Genomic DNA, 19,591 nt, shown 5'->3' with positions numbered 1-19,591 from the left:
CATTGCTACTCTAATGCTTTGTGTTGTTTTTTTTAAAGGATAAGTACAAATTCCAGCGTGGGTTGATAGTGAGGAGTCAACATTGCAACTTACAATAAATGTTTTGAGTGTTATGGAGATACTTTATAATGTACAACTCCCTAATATCCATAGGGACTAGAGCTCACTTGAGAGTACAAGTGTCTTCAAAGTTCTTTTCTGGGGAACTATTTTTTAGGTGTATGTATACATGTGAAAACTCAAAATGAAGTCACTCAAAGTGAGGGCATCCAGTGGCTGAAGTGGGCTGGTCCATTGAGTTATACTTTGTGTTGTGGTGGGAGGGAGCATTATTTGAGTGACATTTTAACAAACCAATGATAAGAGTGTTGATTGAGAGGATTGATAAATGTATGTATTTTTATATTATATTTTTGGGAGGCTGGCACAACACTTAATGTTGTATTTAAGCCAGAACTACACATGCAGGGAATGACGAAAACATGTCATATTTATGTAGTGTGAGCGGGAATTCAATTTTTTAATGCATCATATTGCTGAGGCTTTAGCGCTGAGGTAAGCAATCTGGATTTTGGGAGTGGTGTTGCTACAAGTCAGCAAAGGGAAGGAGGTTAAGGTAACTTATGCATCTTGGCTGCTGAGGGCTTCACCATTCCACCTCTGAGAAAGAGACTTCGGCATGTTGGTGGGGAGTGAACAATTTCAAGAAATGTGTGTGGGGACACTGAATTTACAACCTGTACTGATCATCACCCTCCTGTGGACGTATTTACGACCAGGGGTGCTCTTAGAGCCACAGCTAGAATTTCAAGATGGTTTCTGAAATTGCAAGAATAGAACTTCTGAATGGTGTAATTTCCTGGCAAAAACAAAGTTTTGCAGACTGTTTATCATGGTTACCAGTACACACCTTCCATGAGGGAGAGTCTGAAAGAGATTAGTTTGTGGTTGTAAGTATGCAGGAAGTAACATATGGATGTATCTCACGTGAGGAATGGGTGGCTGTCAAAAAATATCTGACTGCTGAATTCTGGAGTATTAGTGTGAAGACATCTTGTGTTGATGGATTTGCCTTTAGGAAGGAGTTGCTGGAGGTTCTGAGGTCGCAAATTCTGATGTTGGCACATAAAGGACACATTGGTAGCTCTACATCTGTGTTATGCACTGGTTGGCTTATGCATGCCCGAAGTGAAAGTAATCAGTTCTAGCATCACACAAGAAGTCATTGTTTTCGTAGATTAGGTGGGTGTAAGAGGGAAGGAATGCTGGATTTTTTTGTGACAGATAAGCTAGTATTTCATGATGCATGATGAAGGAATATTTACCGAAGAAGGGGATTAAACATGCTGGATATGCTGTGTACTATCCCCAAGGGAATGGACTTATAGAAAGGTGAAATAGGACTCTCAAGAAGGGACTGCAATTCTCTCTGAGCCGGAGGGGTGATTTGGAGGATGGCTGTTGACACATCGGTGTGAGCGTATCACACACTCCCAATAGCACCTCTGGGAAGAGTCCATTTGAACTGCTGAGGGGTAAGAAGTCCAGGATCATGTCAAGTTTGAACCTGGAGAGGAAGCGTGAAGTGATTGGCGAGAATGTGCATGATTCAGAACTACAAGTTTTCTCAAGTTCTGTGTGTGGGGCTGGGTTTGGGTTGAGGATGGATGCTTGTCGATAAAGGGATCACCATGCTTTTCATCAATGCTCCAACTGAGGATAGTTGAGCGTCACACTTTGCTAGAATTGCCTGTAATGTGTGGAATATAAAGAAGCTTGTGAAGTTGCTGGAGAAAGGTGTGTTACAAAGGACTTCCTGTGACACTAAAGTGTGTTGGAAAAATGTACGACCACGAGAGCGCATAGAACTCCAATGTGCATGGTGGTCTTTCAAGGTGATAATGACCTCGTCAAACGGCAGCATTTATATTCATAGGATAGCGACTTTACCCTTGTAAGTTTTACCATCTTGTTTTTAAGTTTGTTCACTTTGAGGAGGGAGGCGTGTGATATCCTGAGTTGAAGAACATTGTTCCCTTAAGGTTCCATCTTAGAGTGTACATGGCTTTATGGGGGTCCCTGGTGGCATTTGGCTGTCAGGTTTCCTTTGTGTAGTATAAAGCTTCTCTGAACAAAACTTCCTCAAGTTTAACTGCTTTCTCATGTTCTTCATCCTGATTTCAAGTGCTTGCAAGGGAATGCACATGCTCTGTGTTTTATTCCACCCCGGTGACTTGCCTGGGTGCAGTGGCAGTCCAGCAGTCTCTTGCAATCAGTGCACATCACGGAGTACCCAAGTCACCGGGACCTTCAGAAAGCACACCTTGATGATGCGATACAAGGGTTGGCAGCATGACCATTGCCTAGGAAAGCCTTTAGGTTTATTCTGTTCAATTCGCTGTCACTGCAGGAGCTGACGGCAACACTTGAGAACGGCCCTCACTTGAAGGTCGCGTTTGGTGGCCATGAAAACCAATTTCCAGAAGAATTTTTCCCACACTTTTACTGTACTGCAACTGGGAAGGGGTGTGCCTGAATCACATATATTTTGTTCCTGAGTTGGGCGTTGGCAAGCTTTCCATGATCTTGCCAGTCCTATCTGGTAAATCTTCATTGGATGGTCTATTAATGAAGGATACCTACAGTCGGTCTCCCAGACCCAGCTCCATGCAACAAGGAAGCCACTGTAGCTTTGAGGATTGGGAGATTTCTAGGTCCAGTTTCAGGTCCCCACCAGACTCACTGTGGCTGTAGGTGGGCACGAAGTAGAGGCAATTAGTCCAGGTCGAGACGCATCCTATGGGTCTCCGCATTAAGAAACGCAGGAGGTGCAATCCCAATATATAGTGGTGGTCAGACGGAATAGACCAGTTTCCAGTCTTCCCTGGAGGAGTAGACATCAAGCATCACTTCCTCTGAGTCAATAATAGGCCTTGCCTGTGACACTGACATACAGACCTTTTAAATGTACCACTGTCCCCCCCCCACCTCCCCCCACCCACCCAGATGACCACCATGTATGTGCAAACATTAGTGGCAATCTTGGACTCTTTTTCATGAAGCTTAAGAAAAAAACATACCAAGATGGCCACTGTGCGTGAGCGCGGCAGCCATCTTGGAATAGTGAAAAAATATTATAAGTAAGCTAAAGTAAAAGCATTTGAAGATGAAAAAAAAGCATTCTAAGATGGTTGACCATGATTGCGCACAGTGGACATCATGGATTTTTTTTTTAAGTGTAGGAAGAAGTATTTCAAGATGGCAAACATGCCTGAACATGTGCACCCAGACTGGCTGCTATCTCGGAAAACATTTAATAAAAACTGAGAGGTGAACGTCTGATACTGCATGGGTGATGGGCAATGCGACTTAGCAGATTTTGGTGGTGAAGTAGCCTGCACCATTGATGCAAGCAGTCGATCTTCGAGTCCTGCTCAAGCTAATGTTTTCAAAATAACCCATATATATGCAAATACGAGCTCCAGCTTATGTAAACCACTGATTGACTCCTACTTGTGTGAATGCTAAATTCCCTACCAGATCATTGAGGGCCTGAAGTATACACAGTTGAACGTTTACATGTATAATTGGTTGAATTATATCTAAATTGTAAGTGTACATATGGAGTATGTTACTTGTCTTTTGTTAGGGTGATCGAGGCCCAAAGTATAAATATGCAGGTGAAAATGACATAAAATTGGTAACCCCATGAGCTAACGCCTAGTGTATTTTCTCTCTTTGTCAGAATGCTGTAGTTTCTTTCAAAGAATTATGCGGGCTCTCTCCTGTGGCAAATTTCATGCAGTGCATATTGGCCCTTTCGACACGCTTGGTTGGGCCGGACAATACGCCGCTAGTGGTCATGAATCTCAGCGACCAGTACCCCACCATGGAGCTACAGGGAACAGTGCCCGAGGTGCTGCGGAAGATAGTCACTGCGTACGATACGGTGAGTATTTTCCCCTAACCGTACACTTCAGCATTCTACCACAGTGAGCGTCCTTCAATCACAAGCTTTTTCTTTCAAGAGGGGTCCTCTTGGTCCTTCTTTGCTTTTCATGCCTGGTTTTGCTTGCTTGAAAAGACACAATACATCTAAGATTTTCCACATTTCGAGGCGGGTTCGACTGCCAGCATATTGTGTCTGGACTTGCAAGCATGAAATGTGTGAAAATGTGACTGAGTTTATAGTTGGCTATAAGGTTCCCAGTCCCGGGTCACTTCAACAAGGTGTCCATTACTTTCCGGTGTTAAGAGCTTACCATACATTTGTTTTATTGGAGATAATTATAAAGCATGAACATATCCCAAAAGGCAGCCAAGCACTGTACATAACGGGAAACGTAGCCTTAACAGGTGCATATGCAGAGAAGTCCAGGTATGTTTATAATAGGAGCCAAGGACGTGCGTGGAAAGTAGCAGAAACACAGCATAAGGCTGGTGTTGAGGTGGGGGAGGGGAGGGATACAGTCTAGAATGGTATAAGGATTAGGAAGTGGTGGGAGTAGAGACCTCCCCAGAATTGCAGCAGTGAAGATGCAAGTCTGTGGTGCAAGAGGTCCTTCTAGAAACTTGGGCCATATGCAGAGAAACGCCCATTGGCGTCTATCCGCTTTCTTTGGGTGCCTTTTGTTCTTCTTGCCTGGCCTGGAAGGTTCACCACTAGACAAGAAAGCCATGTTTTTCAGATGTGGGGCGCCATGCAGATCCCCGACAGACATGATAGTGCATCCTGGAAGAAAGAGGGAACCCATGCAGTCCTCCCATGGTAAGGATGACGTGCTCAGACGTTCTATTGGCGATCAGTCGATCCACTATGAGAAGGAGGGCTTGGACCGGTGTCGTTCAGTAATCCTGGAGACCCGCGAGCAGAGTTTGCCTCCGTCCGTGTGTCGCGAGATGAGGGCCTGGTCTGTGGACTCGAAGTTCATAGGGATAGGGCTTGGCTTGGTAGGGAAAATCTGTATTACTACAAAAATTGTGTCATAAGAGAACTATTTCGAAAGTGTCTTTTCACTCTATTTGATATTGTATCCTATTGTGTTATACTGTGCTCTTCGAATTCTATGCACAGCATAAGTTAAGGGACAGTTGTTCTTAATGTACTGCAACCCTCATCAGCACCTCTCGTTGTACAGCGCTCTGATACCGTGATGGCCATGTTCATGTGCTAGCGAACTCAGTAAACACGGTTAATGAAAATAAAATAATAACTAGATCATGTTCTAAAGATTCTTCAGTGTTGTCGGTTTTATTTATGTGTGGATATACTCTTTGTCCATAAGCAAAAAGTACTAATGTGTCCCGTTTAGGTTCAGCACTTAACTCCATGGTACCGCAGACAATCTTTCCAATCCTCAAATTCTCCCTCACAAATCATTTTTAGCAGGTGGGTTAGGCATCAAGACTACAACACCCAGAATGCAGTAAGTCAACCCACGAAAGCTCAGGCCTGGAAACCGTGTCCATGATGACGGACTATGAGATTCACCCTGTTTCTGTCGGTCAGAGATTCTGCACCTTCTTTGTATTTCTGAGGAAAGGCAGCCATACTAGGTTTTTTGAATCCCTAGAGAAGTCTACTATTATATCATTAAAATATGTATTTAGCCATTTTGGCGATATTGGCTGTATGTTTGTTGTCCGGTGCTTGATTTGATGTCCTAGTGCAGTGATACTCAGAGTATTGTCCCGGGGGCCGCATGTGGCCCTCCTGACCTTGACATGAGCAGCGGCAGCACTGGACTGCTGTTCACTCAACTCAGCACCAACATTAAAAATATATATATATATACAGCAAGCACTTATTCAAAGGCTAACTGCAGTTAAACAAAAGGAAGTAACTAGGCCCTTAACTTTATGAACACCTTCATTTTTAAAAACCGCAAACTTGTAAAAATAGGATAGCCTGTTCAAAATTCAAACAGTGTATTTCTTTGACCTGTAGAACCATTTCACTTTAGTAAATCAAATTATGGTAGTACATTCAGAATTATTTTTTTTAAGTGATGGTTTTCAAAGATGGATTTAGAAACGTTCATGCTTTACCCACCCACCCTGACTACAAAGCCCTTAGTGATTGCATCCAAGCACAGGGGGTGGCTTCGTAGAGCACACATCCTGAAGTCATGTATTTAGAGGTCCTCCTATATGTGATAAGGAAGAAAATGGAGGGAAATTGAAATAAAGCAATTTCCCAGGGTCACACAAGTTGGTCAAGTGGAGAAGCCGGGATTCATCCCAGGTTTTCTGGTTTCACATTGTGCAATTGAGCTCAGCCAGTAGATCTACATGCTACGCTTCCCCTACACCCGCCTCTCCCGCTTGCTTCATTGCGGCCCTTGGTCACACCAAAGGCAAAACTTTGCAGCCCCCGGAAAATGCCTGTGAGTACCCATGGCCTGGTGCATTCTGGGATTTGTAGTTTTGCTTCAGTTGAACCATTTGGGCACTAGTGTGATTGATAAGTGAAAAGCCCAGGCCTGGAACGGTGACTTTGTGGCAAACCTTGGCACACATAAGAATATGAATGCACTCTGCAGAAAAGGTCATTAGTGAAGAGACCTCGTTAATCACAAACGGGCATTTGTTTTAATTACCTGCTGCCGCCATTAAACTAGGTCATCTCATTAAATTGAACACAGACTGCATGCAGGGTGGGTTCTTTCCTAGCGATGTGAGTTTTGCTGGAAAGCCATTATTTCAAAGAGACGGTTCATAATTGATAGATTTATTAGTGGCTTCGTGAATTAAATGTAATATACTCAGGATACATTTTAAGAGACATGGCTTATGAAACTAAATAAATACATTAAACATCGATTTCTTCCTTCTCTCATAAAGCTACAAACTACAAAATAAAAATGTCTTCCAGCCTTTATGGTACATTTTGAGTCTGAGCTCCATAAAGACTGGGTGTGCCCTGGGGGACCTGCCGACAGGGGCGAAAGAATGAATGAAAGATCGGGCGCTTGGGTGCATTGAAAAGCGCATTCCTGGTGTACTGTGAAGTAGCACGGGTGGTCTAAAAGAAGGCAATTAGAAAGATCTAAATAAAGTTGTAAAAGGCCAAGAATAGACGTTAAAAATGACTAGTTTGGTTGTCATTGGCCCGCCCGGTAGGATATTTGTAATAACATAGCGCTCTTTTTTGCTTTTATGCAGCTTCAGGGCTCTTTCGTATGATGGTTACTGTGGTCCCGGGGGTGTTGGAGAGTGGGGGGTCGCATAGGAATTGATGTAAACAGGGTGGAGGAGGAGGAGGGGGTCCACGCATGCCTGGGGGTTCAGGAAGTCCGTTTCTGGTGCCGGCCTAGGAGGGGGCAGAGGTCACAGCCATAGCTCGACCTCCAAGTATTGACCTGTTTGAGTTGGCGCGAGCCTCATCCTATAGAAAAGAATCGATGTAGTGTTTGCATTTGTGCGGTGCCTACGAGCGGGTGTGTGTATCTGCGTGGGGGAGGGGCAGCGGCCGGAGTGCTTGCATGCATAGGCAGTTGATGCATAGGCCGCATCATGAATAAAGACGGTGGTTCACCATGTTGGGCGAGCCTCGACCCAGCCGTGGCCGGTGCCCCTTGGCAGGAAGTGGCCGGCTTAGAAGGCCGGGGCTGGAGGGCCTGGGGCCGAAGCTTCCAGATGCCTGGCCTTTCTATGGCGGGGGCGCGACCCCTGCAGCCAGATGGCTCGAATGCCCGGTGGTCCCGCCTTTACTTTTACATCACTTTGGACTCACAGTTGTGACCACACTGCTTCTGGATGTGGGAAGTGGCGTGGGTGAGTCCGGAGCCCACCTGTGCCCGCCCTTTCTGGGGCACAGGAGGGCGATCAGGGCTGGCACACTAACATGGTGTGCCCCCAGGGGTGGCCTTAGTGCATGTGCAAGCTGTGCACCTGCACAGGGCCACCAAGCCAATATATATATCCTTAATATAATAATCCTCTGAGGATGGATACATATTTGCGTGGCGGCCCCTGGCAGGGATTTGGCGGCCTCCAGCTCTGTTCCACTTCCAAACACCCTGACCCCCCTGCCCCTCTTCACTGGCCTCTGCGCTCTGCCCAACCGGATCCCCTCTTCCGGGGCCCCCTACCTATGCTCCCTGCCCAGGACCCCATGAGCCAAGAGCCGCCCCTGGTGCCCCCTCCCCTCACACACATACTCACGCACACATCGTATTTAAGGCTGACCGCCTCCTCTGCCAACCTGCCCTCGCTTTAAATGAGACGGGACCCGCTCCCGGACCCCAGTCTGGCGTCTCTGGCCCAGTGCGCCAGCTAGGGTGCTGTCCATGCTGGAGTCGGCAGTAGTGCAGCTCACCCAGGTGTTGGCGCCAGTGGTATAGGGTGGTCTCTACCCCGGGGAACCAAATATATTTGTAGACCGTTGTCTGTTAAAGAGCGGGTAGACCTAGAGAAGTCTGGCATCTGGGGGTCTTCCTCGTGTTTTGAAGGGCCCTGCCTGTACTTCTCTTTGCCTGACCCTAAATATACAACTGTGTCGAGCAATCTTCAGTTTTTTTCCTCCAGCACCAGGCCTCAATGTGGGCCCAGGTCTGATGAGATGCTTGGTTTCGGCTGTGCGATGTCGTGACATGTAGCAAACGTGATCTGTCACCCCTGTAAAAGTAATATTTGAACTACTACGGGTGATAACTGGTCCACAGTTGAAGATAACTGTTATCTGCAGGATCTGTTTGAAAATTTGATGGGGGTGGGCTGATGAGCTATTGTCGAGAGTGTGGTGGGGTCCCTTCACGAGGATGCACTCATCGACGGTGAGCGTTGCCCCCACGTCTATAACCAAGCGAGGTGAGCATAGTGAAGACAATTAAAAAAACAAATCTTTTTATTTGAAACAAATAGAACAAAGTAAAAGCAAGCACCGGGAAAGCGCCTCCACCCACCATAGTAAGACTCTTGCTATTCCTCAGTCATATATTTAAAGAGTTACAATAAGCCTGCCATCGACTTCACTTTGTCGGCTTTCATAATAACCTATTATATTATAATTATGGGACTGATGTGCTCTTCATCTGAAACCTTCAACGGTATTAAATCTCCATTCTTGGAAGCGTGTGCGGAAGGTGTAGTTTGAGAACAGACAAATTAGTTCCCTTTGGGGGAAATTTGGGTTCTTGTCCAAGAGTCTGCGATTGGAGGGGAGAGTCACTCTGAAGTTACTCACCACCTTAAATGATTGAATTCCTGAATAAACACTGGATTTGCATGATAACTACAACCCATACTTTAAATTGTGTATTTGCCTATGCCTGTGAGTTTGACTATAAGCTATGATGCTTGAACAGAACATTTCCTCTGTGCTCAGCTCCACATACAGCCGCTCAGCTTCTTTTACATACAAGGCAAAGGGCAACGGAGAATTCCTGTAAAGGCTGGTGCATCTGAAAGGGTGTAGGGCTGGTGAAGTCGGCTGCATGTAATTTGGAGCCAGAGATGTGATTGATCCTGCGTTCTGCCTTTTTTGCTACTCGGAGGCACAAACGTGGCGCAAATGCCTCCCCATTGTCCACGCCTGTCCTCGGGCTGTCAGTGCATCCTCAGACTAGCAGGTTCACCGAGCGGTCAAACGTGCTTCTTCTGGATGGAATCGCTGAATGTCACACTTGTGTGAATTAGATGGGTGCCATCGCTGTGCCAGGCTGCTTAGCGATCGATGCAAGTCGTGGCTCATTTCTTTATTTAAAACTTGCTAAAAGCTTTTTCTTGGCTCCAGCGCTGCACAGTTTATTCTTCTTAAAATAGCAGCCAAGCTGCACATGAACTCAATTATATGCGTAGGAGCTGAAGAGAGTTTCTCTGAATGGATTGCGACAGTAATTGCCGCTCTCTGCCAAGCTGGGTTCGGCCTATGCATTCATTATTAAAAATACACAGTTTCTCCATTTTACTGGCCTAGGATCCACATTTACTCGTATGTCTCGGAGTAAACAGGGCGCTCTGTAGGCCTCCTCCAAGTCCCCTCTCTTGACCACTGCCAGGGTCAATGTTTGCCTTTGGGCTTTGCTGCTCAGCTAACATTTCTCAGAAAAGGTTTGCATGGTGTGAAATGATTTTGTCAGTCTGGGAACTGGCTGACCCTCGGAAGGAGCCGTCTCTGAACTCCTCTGTGGAAGGCGGGAAATTCTGTCTGGCCCACCGTAATGGCGGCGTCCCTGGCATGTGCCCCAGCACGCAGATGGGCTGCTTGACGCCTGCCACTCATACGGACAAACATACAAAGAGCGTCAGCGAGGCTTCTAAGAACACAGAAGAGGGGGCTGTGCGAGATAGTGTGGCTCAATGGTTAGAGCGGCAGACCCTGATGCAGAGGTCTAGCCCGGGACCAGGGTTCAATTCCCCGCCCTGGCGGGTCTTGGGCTCAAAATTAACGGACCTGATAATTCTCGCCTCGGTGCCTATTCCAATCATGGAGTCCCACTCTGCAACTCTGGGCAATAGCTTGCTTAATCTCCACAACGGCCCCCACAACGCTAAGGATGCCTGGCCTCCACCTTGGGCGTGCCCAGGAGTGGACGCCTCACAGGGAAAGCCAGGATGGGTTCCACAGAGGTATTCGTACAAGCGCCTTGAGACCCTTGCGGGTGAGTAGTGCGCTATACAAGTATCAATTTACATTTTACATTTACATAGTGCTTCTTCTATACAGTACTGGCCAATTCAGAAGGGCAAAAAGTCAGCTACCAGTGTTACACAGTTTTATTTGTATGGGGCCTTCTTGTCCCTTGCTAGGACAGTAGCACATTGATATTTTGCTTTCGACCTATACGTCTTTCATCATATCCACACTTTATTTGCCTCTGTAAGGTTCACATCTTCCTTTATTGCGCTTGAAAATTAAACAGAGTTTCTATACGTGTTGTTCGTACACCTGTCATCTGTGGAGCATCCATCTTGTTCTATAAAAACTAAATGCAGTGGTTATTTTTTTATTTGTTTTCTTGCAAACGAGGCTGCATGTTTAATGTATTATTTGTTTTTCTTTTGTGGCCTATTCTTGCAGTAAGAAACAAAGAATAACCGCTGCACCAGCTTCATAAGACCAGACCTATTGGTGTTGCCAATGCTTGTTAAGTTGAAATGTTCAAGTAAAGCCTATTAAGGGAATTGGGCATTGCAAGTTAAAGATTATCATCCCAGCAGGACCATCCACGCCCTCAACCAGCCCAACAACTATGAACACAGTGGCTTTTGCGTTGTGGCCTTGTTTTTTCACTGAACTGGTCTGTTTGGCTGATGGAGCTCAGCTCCTACTTGGGAGCTTAACCCCAGAAAAGAGACATGTTCCTCTTTTCAAATTATACACCAAACCCGCGTGTTTTCCACAGCAAGAGCGCCTGCTGAAATCAAGGCTCTTCTACATTAACACATTTTCTACAATATGATATTTCTTGGATATGGAAATGTTCATAATCTCAGATTTCCACATAAATCAGGTGCTTCATTCACCAATGTTCCATGCCACGTGAAATCGGGTAATCTGAGTATTTACATGGACTACCTCGGGAACAAAGATGGTCCTAGCCTTAGGGTTCTGTGATTAATACGCAGCAATGTAAAGAGCGGGTGTCATATGTTTTGGTCCAGTTAGGCCACAAATCGGCCTGGCAGCAGCATTTTTGCCTAGATGGGCACAGCAACTAACAGGTTGTTTTTATAATAAGGACGCAGTTGGTACGAGCATTGATTACTGCATGTGCCAATCCATATCAATATATGGCTGTTTCTTCCTTAGGTTTTTATATTGGAAGACAGCAAGAATTGGCATCTTGGAGGCCTAGGTCTCCAAGAATAGTTCAGTATCCAGATATAATGCCAGCTTATGTACAGAATAGTCTGGTGGCAAGGGTGGGGCCCAACATCAGTTCCTGTTTTCTCTAAACACTTATACATAAATTATTAAACCAAGACTGATTCACAGGTGCAGCAAGCCATCGCTGAGTACCTTTTCTATCAATTGATGTCCCTTTTGCTCCTTCTTTCCATCCATCTTTATGTGGATGATACTTCCTATTCTGTCCTCTGGTTATTAAATAATAAGCATCACATGATAGAGAAGGAACTGCTTCCTACCTGTAAATGTACTTTTTCATCATGGCGTCATTGTTATTGATAACCAAGCCGCCCCCTCCTCTCTATGTGAAGGAAGTATCTTGACCTCAAAGGGAGTTTCATGTAGAACAGACATACTGGGTTTCTGCAGGGCATTGCAAATGCTTCAGGCCTGCTTGCCTTAATAGGGCCGAATCCAATGTTTTGGACAGGCTCGGCTTGAATACTTTGTAAAAAAAAAAAAGAAGATTGAAGATATCTTTATTTTGTTATTTAAAATGTGATTCACGTAATATCCAGATGGGTTCTCGATAATGAAACTCTTCATTATAGCAAACTGAAGTTAAAGGTAAAAAAAACCCTACACTTGTTATGATATTTGGAGTCCTGTGCCATTTTATCCACATAGTGGTTCCAGAACCCAATGCTGCTTGAAGGCATGTACTATACCAGTTGCAGGGAAATGTCCAACCTACATGCCCTTAGAACTGAAAAAGCCTTTCAAAGAGAATAAAGCGAGATGTAGTGCTGCCTTCTGTCTGTAAGGGTTGGGAGCCTTCGATGAATTACAAATATAAAAGCTTTTATCATTAGAATCCAAGATATTAGCAATAAATGGATTTCTTTTTGTGTTATTCTAAAAAAAAAAAGACTGCAAATTTGCTGAAACTTCTATGTCTGGGCAGAGAAGTGTATGTTTAGAAAAATATTGTTGGCCATTAATTAAATGTAAAAAATAAAACACTACAGGGTTTATTTGCCTCTTGGGAAAAAAAGGCGTCTTCTGTATCCCTTTACTTTGCATAATCTGTTTTGCTTTGAATGCCTTGTCCTTGTTTCTAGCTTTGCAATGAACAGCAAGGTAATGCATGGAGTGCTTGAATAAATCTCAGCCAATGGCGGTTGCTGGGGTCCGCGTCAAGGTCCATCGTTTTTCACCGTCCCTGCCCCTCTGGACAGGGGTCCGCCTGCCTTATTAAAACCACTGTTGTCCATGCCCCATCACAGGAACAGGCCACCCTGGAGCCCGTCTGCGTTTGCTTGTGTTTAGAATGGACCTTTCCTGGCTGTTGGTGGTGCACTGTTCCCATTGGAGCAGGACCAGGGCTGATTTGCATATGGCTTGTTCCTGTCTGAGGTGGCATGGTGGGCAAAAAAACAAACAATGGAGTGGATTGCGTCCCAGAGCAACAACCAGTAGCTGAGAAACATTCAAATCTTCCACCCATTGCTTTTTCCCTACTTTTTGTCCACCAAGATAAGGACAATTTAGGTGGATATTGCAGCGTGAACATGGCTTTGGTTTTAAGGGGACACAATCTTTCAAAGGAGGGGGCTTCAGGCTGTTAAATCAGACCACGTTTCACAAACACGTTTATTGCAGTGTTAGACCGCGGGATTTTCATTCCAGTGCTTAATTTGAGACGGTGCTTTCCGGTGCTCAGCACCGGCACTTAATTGTCAACACCAGGCTTAGAACAGTCCACCATATGGTGGCGCTGCTCATCTAATTTAGAGATGAGCAGAACAACAGTAGTTTAGGACTACAATATACATTCAAATTGCTAATACCTGCCTCCCCAGCCATTCCTCCAGCTTAGGGACTTGGAATAATATGAACTGTCACATTTACGTGCGAGAGAGATGGTTAGTAGTTGTTTTGGCAGCGATGACCGGGGCGATGGGTGCTGCAAGCTGCAGTGGCCTCCTGGCCAGAGCTCTGAGACTTAACATTTAACAAATTAAGCACTGTTCCATTCTATTCATAACTGTGTGAGCACCCGGCACCCGTTTATGTTTAATTCGTTCCATTGCTTTTGTAAATAAGAAGTGAAGTAATTGTACGCTTTTCTTTAACGGCGCAGTTGCGCTGTGTGAGCTGCGGACGGAGTGTCACTGCCGACACAAGATACCCGCTACTAGAAAATTAACTATTGATCAGCGTGTACCGGAAGCGCTGGTGGAGGCACGGGCGGATTGTGTGTCGCAGGAGCTGCGTTTAATGCTCAGCCTGTTGCTGTGTAATTAAAACTCTGCCTGCTCTAGTGCGACTCTGGTAGAGCAGCCATGTGTAGACCCGAGAGCTGCACCGACGGGCTCACAAGCTATCATTACTGTGTAGCACCTGGCGTGGCGCGCAAACACACCCTCTCTCTTCCCATCTCTCATGATATGTTGGCCCACATGTGTTGTACTTAGTCTGTGGCTCAGAGTACCTTACACAGATGTGTGTATCAACGAGCCTGGGCTGTGTCTCTAGTACAGTGTACTGTACACCCCATCACTGGGTACACCGTGCCCCAGGGGCCCTAATGCAAGCAAGGAAGAGGATGTAGCCTCATGGCTAGAGCGGTGGACCTCACCCCTGTAACAGGGTTCGAGTCTCGGCGGCGACGCTCAACATCCTGTGATTCTGGGCAAATCACTTTATCTCCCGGCGCCTAACAAAAATAAATGTGTCCTTCTGTAATAAAAATGGTGCTCGTGTCCGATACCCGATATCTCGGGTCTACTTCGCACTATATAAAATTCTTTTAAAAAAATTTAAAAAAGGAAATTGGCCCTCTTATCCATTTTTTATAGTTAAAAAAGAGCCATTCATTCGACAAGAAGTGAGCTCTTCACACCCCTGGGGCAACTGCAGCTGCTGCACTCTTGATAGCCACACCCCTGACCCAGTTATACATCCAGAGAGGCTGTGAGTTGTCTGTTACTCGGGTACTGTACACTCGGCTATACATTTATTTATTTATTTATTTATTTATTTATTTAGTGTTTTATAGAGCGTGAACCAGACCCGTTAGGGTATCAGAGCGCTTTACAGTAGAATTGGGTGGGATAACAGTGTTATGAAGTTAGCAGGCTAGTGGTTGTGGGCGGAGCCTAGGGGGAACAGGAAGAGGAGGAGATGGACAGAGGAAGGGGTAGTTAGAGTAGGGACCAGAGATAGGTTGGATGTATGAGAATAAAGCTCCAACATTAGTAATTACCAGTGTCTGTGGTTATTGGTAGCAGGATGCTACAACTGGCGACGAGGGTGGGATATCACTAATTACAGCCCACAAGATCACATAGAGACACCCTGTCCCTTGCAGCGTCGAGAGACGAGCTCCGCTGCTGGAAGAAGCTGAGGCCGGACGAGGAAGGTCAAGAGCAAGCGACCACGGCCCCAAAGACGCTGGGAAACCCTGAAGAAATTCCGACCTGGGAGCGCTGAAACGCTCGGTCGAAGAAACCCCTGAGCGCGAGTCCCGCAGGGGGTGTGTCGCCCAGCAGCCGTGTGAAACAGGAGTCGGGAGCCCACTCCGACCCTGTCCAGTGCCCCACAGTAAGTGAAGAGGCGCCCTGGTGGAAGGGGCGCTGCCCCGAGAAACTGCCGTCAAGCGCGACCAAGCGCGCCAGAACCGGAGCCTGTGCCGGTGAAAGTGCCGACCTCACGCCTGATGCGTGGGTTTTGGCACGCGGTCGGCCGAGAAAAGCGGGAAGCCGAAAACAAGGTGGGAGCCCACCCCAGCCCTACCTGGTCGCAGCAACTGATGAGGAGACGAAGATCCTGAAGTGTGCTGTTGCTGATAACTGCCAACCGGTGAGTCCAGAGCGGACGAGTGATCGAGTGAGCCAGAGAAGAAAACCTCGTGTGTGTCTGCAGTGACGGCGGCCATCTTGAAGTCAGGCACGTTTCAAGACAACCCCTTGACTGTTACACGGCGGCCATTTTGAGGTCAGGCACTGGGCAAGGAAACAAGCATTGGCAAATAAACAAGCATTGGCACCTGAAATCAAACAAGCACTGGCAAATAAACAAGCATTGGCACCAGAAGTCAAACAAGCACTGGCGAGTAAACAAGCATTGGTATCTGCAACTAAACAAGCATTGATAAATAAGCAAATAGTGGCAAGTGAACAAGCACTGGCGAGTAAGCAAGCATTGGCAAGGAAACAAGCATTGGTGAAACCAAGTGAGATTGCTGCAAAATGGCGTCCGACGAAGACGACAATCAGCCTCCACCAAATGACGCCAGTCCCCAGGCCACAGGTGGGTCGCTCCTGCGGGCACCCGCGCCTCTCAAAGTGACAACTGGGGGGAGTATGGGTCCCAGATTGCAAGAATGGCTGGAAGAGTTTGAAGATTACGTCGAAGGATCGGATATTATAGGGGACAAAAAGAAGTTGATTGCCCTGCGCAACCTGGCGGGGCGAGAGATAGTCAAAATAATCAAGGACCTTCCTGCTACTGACGCAGATACTTACGACAAAGTACGTGACGCTTTGAATAAAAGATTTCTTCACAAAAGAAATGTAGACTACGAACGCCACACGTTCCACTCTGCTCGGCAAGGGAAGGATGAGCCCATGAGTGCTTTCATGATGCGCCTGCGGAGACTAGCCAAGCACTGTGAATTTGATAATTTCTCAACAGATGCCGCTATCAAATCACAAATAATAGACGGATGTTATTCTGATCAACTTAGGAGGCGCCTACTGAGAAAAGTACATGAACTAGATGACATAGAGGAGATGACACGAGTTTATGATCAGGCGGAGAAGTACGCAGCCGATATTGAAACAGAACACAAAGGAAGTCATGAACAAGTGCGACGTGTGCACGCCAAAAGTGACAGTCGAAGGAGCTCAAGAGACAGACAATGGAGGTCGCACACGTCCTCCCGTCAATAACAATCAAAATATCAGTGACGAGAACCGTGGAAGAAAGAGAGAAAATCGGAAAGAGTGAGGAAATGTTACCGATGTGGGTATGATTACCCTCATGTGGACAGTTGCCCTGCCATGGGTCAGAGATGTCGGAAGTGCGGTCGAACTAACCATTTCGAAGTGATGTGTGGGGACTACAATAAGGAGAAACGAAGTGGTACCACAAGGACACCACGACCTGACACACGAAGCAGAGCCCCAAGAATGTCTCGGTCTGACACCCGAAGGCACCATGCGCGAGCTGTCCAAGACCAGACGGAGCAGTCCTCTGGGTCGTCGCACTCTAGCAGAGAGTCAAGTCGGTCCAGGTGGGAGCGGAGGTCACCCTCCAGAGAATCCAGACCGTCGTCCCGAGACTCAGCATACACCATCGAGTAACTGAACCTGGCGGCAGATCCGGACCAGCTTAAGAAATACCCTCGGCTGGATATCAAAGTTGGCAATCACGACACAAAGTTTGTATTAGACTCTGGTGCATCCTTAAACTATATTCCAGTCACCGAATACGAAAGAATGAGTCCACGGCCTCCTCTGACATTTGCACCCGTGAGAGTCTTCACGTGGATGGCCAAGAAGCCACTTCCCTGCCTGGGGAAGTTCTCGGCAACCCTTAAACATGACAACACAACCATATCAGCGGTCATCCATGTCATCAAGGGCCCAGAGGCAGACTGTCTATTGAGCTTGCCGACCGCTGAACGGCTTCACCTAGTAGAAATTCTTTTCAAGGTCAGCGACAACCAAGATGTGACCCGCCAGTTTCCCAGATTGTTTCAGGGATTAGGCAAATTGAAAGACTGTCAGGTGCGACTGCATATTAATGAACAAGTCAGACCCGTCGCTCAACACCCTCGACGGGTACCATTTCATCTACAGACTGCTGTTGAGGAAGAACTCCAGGATCTGTTAGCTGCAGATATCATCGAGCGCACTGATGGCCCGACCCCATGGGTATCACCAGTAGTTATTGTCCCGAAGAAGGGCACGGCCAACAAAGTCAGACTCTGTGTAGACATGCGCCTGCCCAACACTGCAATCGAAAGAGAGCGACACCCGGGACCACATCTGAGCGATATGATCGCAGCACTCAATGGGGCCACCGTTTTTTCCAAGTTGGATTTAAATAAAGGATACCATCAGCTGGAACTGGATGTAGGGTCAAGATATATCACCACCTTTGCAACCCATCTGGGGTTGTTCAGATATAAAAGACTGAGCTTCGGAGTTTCCTCAGCGGCCGAAATATTTCAGGAAACAATTCGGCAAGTCATTCAAAACATTCCTAACACGCTCAACTATAGCGATAACATCCTTGTCTATGGTTCTGATGTACGAGAACACGATATCGCACTCAATCGTGTCTGTCATGCCCTATTGGAGGCAAACCTGACTCTGAACAAAGGGAAGTGCGAATTTCACCAGGCCACACTGAAGTTCTTTGGTCATATCTTTTCTGGAGCTGGCATGAAGCCTGACCCTGACAAAATTGTGACTTTAAACAACACCAAGAGTCCCAAAGACGTCAGTGAACTCAGGTCGTTCCTTGGAATGGGCACCTATTGCGCTCGTTATATTAGGGACTACGCAACGATCAGCCATCCCCTCCGCGTCTTAACCAAACAAGGTCAACCATTTGAATGGACTCCCCAATGTGAGCAGTCATTCAAGGAAATCAAGAAAGCGGTGGAATCGGCGGATCACCTGTTATACTTCAACCCAAAGCGAAAGACTGAGATAACTGTGGATGCCAGCCCCGTGGGGCTTGGAGCGATCCTGGCACAATATGAGAATGACTCAGATCAACGCCGTATCATTGCCTACGCGAGTCGTAGTCTGACTGACCCGGAACGGGCCTACTCACAGCCCGAAAAGGAGAGCCTAGCCGTAGTATGGGCATGTGAACATTTTCATGTTTTCATATATGGCAAACATTTCACTTTAATCACGGACCATCAAGCTCTTATCACCATTTATGGAAACCCACGATCCAAGATGCCCCGGAGAATTGAAAGGTGGGGCCTACGGTTACAGGAATATACCTTCACCATAATCCACAAACCGGGGAAGTCTGAAAATCCAGCGGACTACATGTCCCGGCACCCACTTCCATCGTCAGCCTCCAATTCATCCATCGCAGAAGAGTACATACATTTCGTGACTGACCGAGCTCTACCTCCAGCTATCCCCATGGATACCATTCGAGAGAGTACGGCACAGGATGTCATCCTGCAGAAAGTTCTTCACAGAGTTCGAAACAATCGATGGAGACATGACCCTCAGGATGAAGAGACTGATCCCCTTGTTAAGCGTGAAATGCAGGCCTTCCGGCATGTATGTGGCGAGCTGTCAGCCACCACTGACGGCATACTATTGCGAGACCAGAGGATTGTGATCCCCACTCAACTGAGACAAGGAGTGGTTGCTCTTGCACATGAAGGGCATCGGGGGATTGTGTCAACCAAGAGAGCGCTAAGGGAACGAGTATGGTTTCCGTACCTCGATTAATTGGTGGAAGCCACCTTGAAGGACTGTCACCTCTGTCAACTCACCAGCAAAAGTGATCCTCCAGCACCATTACACATGACCACCCTGCCCCTGGGAGTGTGGCAAGAGGTCGCCATTGACTTCTATGGACCCCTGTCATCGGGAAAATACGTGCTGGCCATCATCGACGAGCATTCTAGATATCCCATTGCATGCTTCGTACCGTCTACAAACGCTTCTAGCACTCAAAGTACTAGATGAAGTCTTTGCAAAATGGGGAGTTCCCAAGACAGTGAAAACAGACAATGGCCCCCCTTTCAAT

General features: G+C 46.7%; 1 protein-coding gene across 1 annotated transcript in view; it reads left to right on the top strand.

Moving 5' to 3' along the window:
• Window positions 1-19,591, top strand: part of PLCL2 (phospholipase C like 2) — a 422,947-nt gene that overhangs the window by 253,677 nt on the left and 149,679 nt on the right. Inside the window, exon 3 of the mRNA XM_086942184.1 lies at window positions 3,746-3,949. Within this exon, the coding sequence (XP_086798310.1) occupies window positions 3,746-3,949 (204 nt within the window). The remainder of the gene's footprint in view (window positions 1-3,745; window positions 3,950-19,591) is intronic.

The sequence above is a fragment of the Lissotriton vulgaris genome, chromosome 10, assembly GCF_964263255.1.
Source record: "Lissotriton vulgaris chromosome 10, aLisVul1.2, whole genome shotgun sequence".
Classification (NCBI taxonomy): domain Eukaryota; kingdom Metazoa; phylum Chordata; class Amphibia; order Caudata; family Salamandridae; genus Lissotriton; species Lissotriton vulgaris.
This window is presented reverse-complemented; position numbering and strand designations above follow the sequence as displayed.